Below are 2,818 nucleotides of genomic sequence, written 5' to 3'. Positions count from 1 at the left end.
AGATGTATATTTACGGAAGGTTCTAAACAAAAGTTTTCTTCTGTGGGCTGAATCAACTACATTACCACAAATTAGTAACACAAGAGGCTACTTAAGCGGAGAGCTCTCCTTCCCTGAAAAGAAAACAGAAACCTTTCAGTACATTTTTTTTTTTAAACTTTCAGTGTATCACAGCATCCTGAACTTCAGGGTAAAAACTTTTTATTTTTTTTCTTTTATTAAAAAAAAACAAAAAACAAAAACAAAAAAACCAACCAACCAAGAAAAGCACCGTGTTTGGCTCTGACTGCCCCTGCATCCTCTGGTCCTGGCGGCCCCCTCCCAGCCCATCACACACAGGTGGGAGGCTGGGCGGAGATTTCGTATTTGCCCAGGTACGTTTTGGGGGGATGCTGGGCTTTTTTGTAAATCCCGCTGTGGGTGAGCACGCTGGCGGGTTTCCTCCGGCTCTTCTTCTTGAAGCGGCGGCTGCACACGCTCTGCCAGGACTGCAGCGTCTTGTTGGTCCAGATCCACATGCCGCTGGTGATACCCACCACCAGCAGCATGAAAATCTTCAGCAGGAATATCTCCACCGCGGGGATGGACGCGGCCATCACGCAGTCCAGCGTCTTGGTCTGGTTGTTCATCCTGCACTTGTGCTGCGTGGCCAGCACTTTCCAGCGGTCCATGTTGAGGCGCTCGTAAAAGTAGCAGGCGATCACGCAGGTGGCAGGCACGGTGTGCAGCACGGAGAACACCCCGATCCTCACCATGAGCTTCTCCAGCTTGTTCGTGTTCTCGCCGCCCGTCTTCATCACCCTCCGGATGTGGAAAAGGGCCACGAAGCCCGAGAGGATAAAGGAGGTGCCGAGGATGAGGTAACAGGCCAGGGGGACGAGCACGAAGCCCGTGAGCGCCGTCACGTCCATGCTGCCCACGTAGCACACGCCGGTGAGCTCGTCCCCCGCCACCCTGCGCATCACGAGGATCAGGATGGTCTTCACGGCGGGGATGGCCCAGGCGGCCAGGTGGAAGTAGCTGCTGTTGGCCTCGATGGCCTCGTGGCCCCATTTCTTGCCGGCAGCCAGGAACCAGGTGAGCGTGAGGATCACCCACCAGAGCGAGCTGGCCATGCCGAAGTAGTAGAGGACCAGGAAGACGAGCGTGCAGCCCGTGCTCTCCAGGCCCTCCTGGATGACATAGAGCTGCCCGCTGTCCCGGTCGCAGGCGATGCTCTCGGCGCCGGCGAAGAGGCGGATGATGTAGCCCAGCGAGGACACGCAGTAGCACATGGAGAGGAAGATGATGGGACGCTCGGGGTAGCGGAAGCGGCCGGGGTCCACCAGGAAGGTGAGCACGGTGAAGGAGCTGGAGAAGAAGCAGAGCACGGCCCACACGGCCAGCCAGACCGCGGCGAAGCGCTTGTCGTCGCGGCTCCAGTACACGTCCACGCCGGGCGTGCACAGCGGCGCGCACGACGCGCTCTTCTCCACGTGGTGGAACTTGCCGGGGTTGGCGCAGCCCGCGCGCCCCGGGCCCCCGTCCTTCAGCTGGGGCTCCTGCGCGCCCGGGGGCCGCTGCGGCCGGAAGAGCGGCGGGAACATCCCGGAGCCGCGGGCCGGCTCGTCCGAGCCGTTGTTGGGCGCCTCCATGCACAGGTAGTTGGGGTCGTTCTTGTTGGGGAGCTTGCTGCAGTCCAGCGAGTCGGGCCACTTGAAGTTGAACTGCTCCATGATCGGGGAGCACTTGAGCCGGGCCTGCTCGCACATGACCCGGCAGGCGGGGATGGGGGTGGAGACCTGCTCGGTGCACATGGGCGCGTACAGCGAGCACAGGAAGAAGCGGAGGTGGCCGTGGCAGCCGTACTCCACCAGCGGCGCGAACTCGTGCAGCTGGATGGCGGCCTCGCGCTGGTTCTCGTGGCCCATCAGGTTGGGCATGCGGGTCGTGTTGTAGCCGATGTCCTTGCACATCGGGATCTCGATGGGCTGGCACTTGCCGTCGCCCGGACGCTCCATGTCCATGGAGCTGATGGCGGCGCACGACCCCATCACCTGCAGGACCAGCCACAGGGGGGGGCCCGGGCGCTGCATGGTGGCGTGTGAGGCCCCCTCGCGGGGAGGTCCGCTCCCCTCAGAGCCGCCGCTCCCGGGCTCGGGCTGCCGGCCCCGGCTCCGCGTCCCTGCTCGGGCCCCCGCCCATGCCCGCCCAGCCTGGCCCTGCCCTCCGCGCCCGGCCTCCGCGGAGGTGGGACTGCGGAGGAGAGCCGCGAAGTTGGCGAACAATACCGGGAAGCGAGGGGCGCCCCGGAGCCCTCGGCGCGGCGGCCGGCTCGGGCTGCGACTCTCTGCCGGCAAACTTTGGCCTCTTCTGGGGGCGCCCGGGTGGCGCGTAAGGAGAGCGCGGGCGGCGCGGGCGCACGGTGGCCGGGCCAGCGCGCCGCAGCTTCCCCCCCTCCCCGCCCCGCCGGCCTCGGCCCGGCCCGGCCCGCAGCTGTTTCGAGGTTTGCGTCCCGGGATGAGAAGGCTCGCAAAAAGGCGAAGGGGGAAAAGCCGAGTGTGACAGGCCCCGCCCCCGGGCGCGCGCCCCGCCCCCGCCGCTGCTTTGCATGAGAAAGCGGGGCCGCCGGCTCTCGGCCCCGCCGGGCGCAGCGCTGACCCGCCCGCGTCGCCGCCCGGCCCGGGACACCCCGCCTGGCGCCTCCGTCTGTCCTGCCCCGCGGCTCCTGCGCCCTCTCTCCGCCGGCCTCCAACTTCTCGCCTGCGCCCCCTTGCTGGGGGCGGGGGTGAGGGGTGGGGAGGGAAACCCCGGGATTGTCCCCGGCACCCTGCGCCTC

At 65.5% G+C, this 2,818-nt stretch overlaps 1 protein-coding gene across 1 annotated transcript; it reads right to left on the bottom strand.

The window, feature by feature from the left end:
- Positions 1–11: 11 nt before the first annotated feature.
- Positions 12–2,139, bottom strand: FZD10 (frizzled class receptor 10). The gene is made up of 2 exons (XM_019668928.1): positions 260–2,139; positions 12–113 (listed from the first exon to the last, which is right to left on the bottom strand). The coding sequence occupies exon 1, from the start codon at positions 2,073–2,075 to the stop codon at positions 330–332; it is 1,746 nt and encodes a 581-aa protein (XP_019524473.1). The 5' UTR covers positions 2,076–2,139; the 3' UTR covers positions 12–113; positions 260–329.
- Between the last annotated feature and the right edge of the window lie 679 nt (positions 2,140–2,818).

The sequence above is a fragment of the Hipposideros armiger genome, unplaced genomic scaffold (genome assembly GCF_001890085.2).
Source record: "Hipposideros armiger isolate ML-2016 unplaced genomic scaffold, ASM189008v1 scaffold_544, whole genome shotgun sequence".
Classification (NCBI taxonomy): Eukaryota; Metazoa; Chordata; class Mammalia; order Chiroptera; family Hipposideridae; genus Hipposideros; species Hipposideros armiger.
The sequence above is the reverse complement of the archived record's forward strand: the minus strand, read 5'-3'. Positions and strand labels throughout refer to the sequence as shown.

Bases quoted from the DNA above. Each gene is read 5' to 3' on its own strand.
- FZD10 (XM_019668928.1), bottom strand. From the start codon at position 2,075: ATGCAGCGCCCGGGCCCCCCCCTGTGGCTGGTCCTGCAGGTGATGGGG.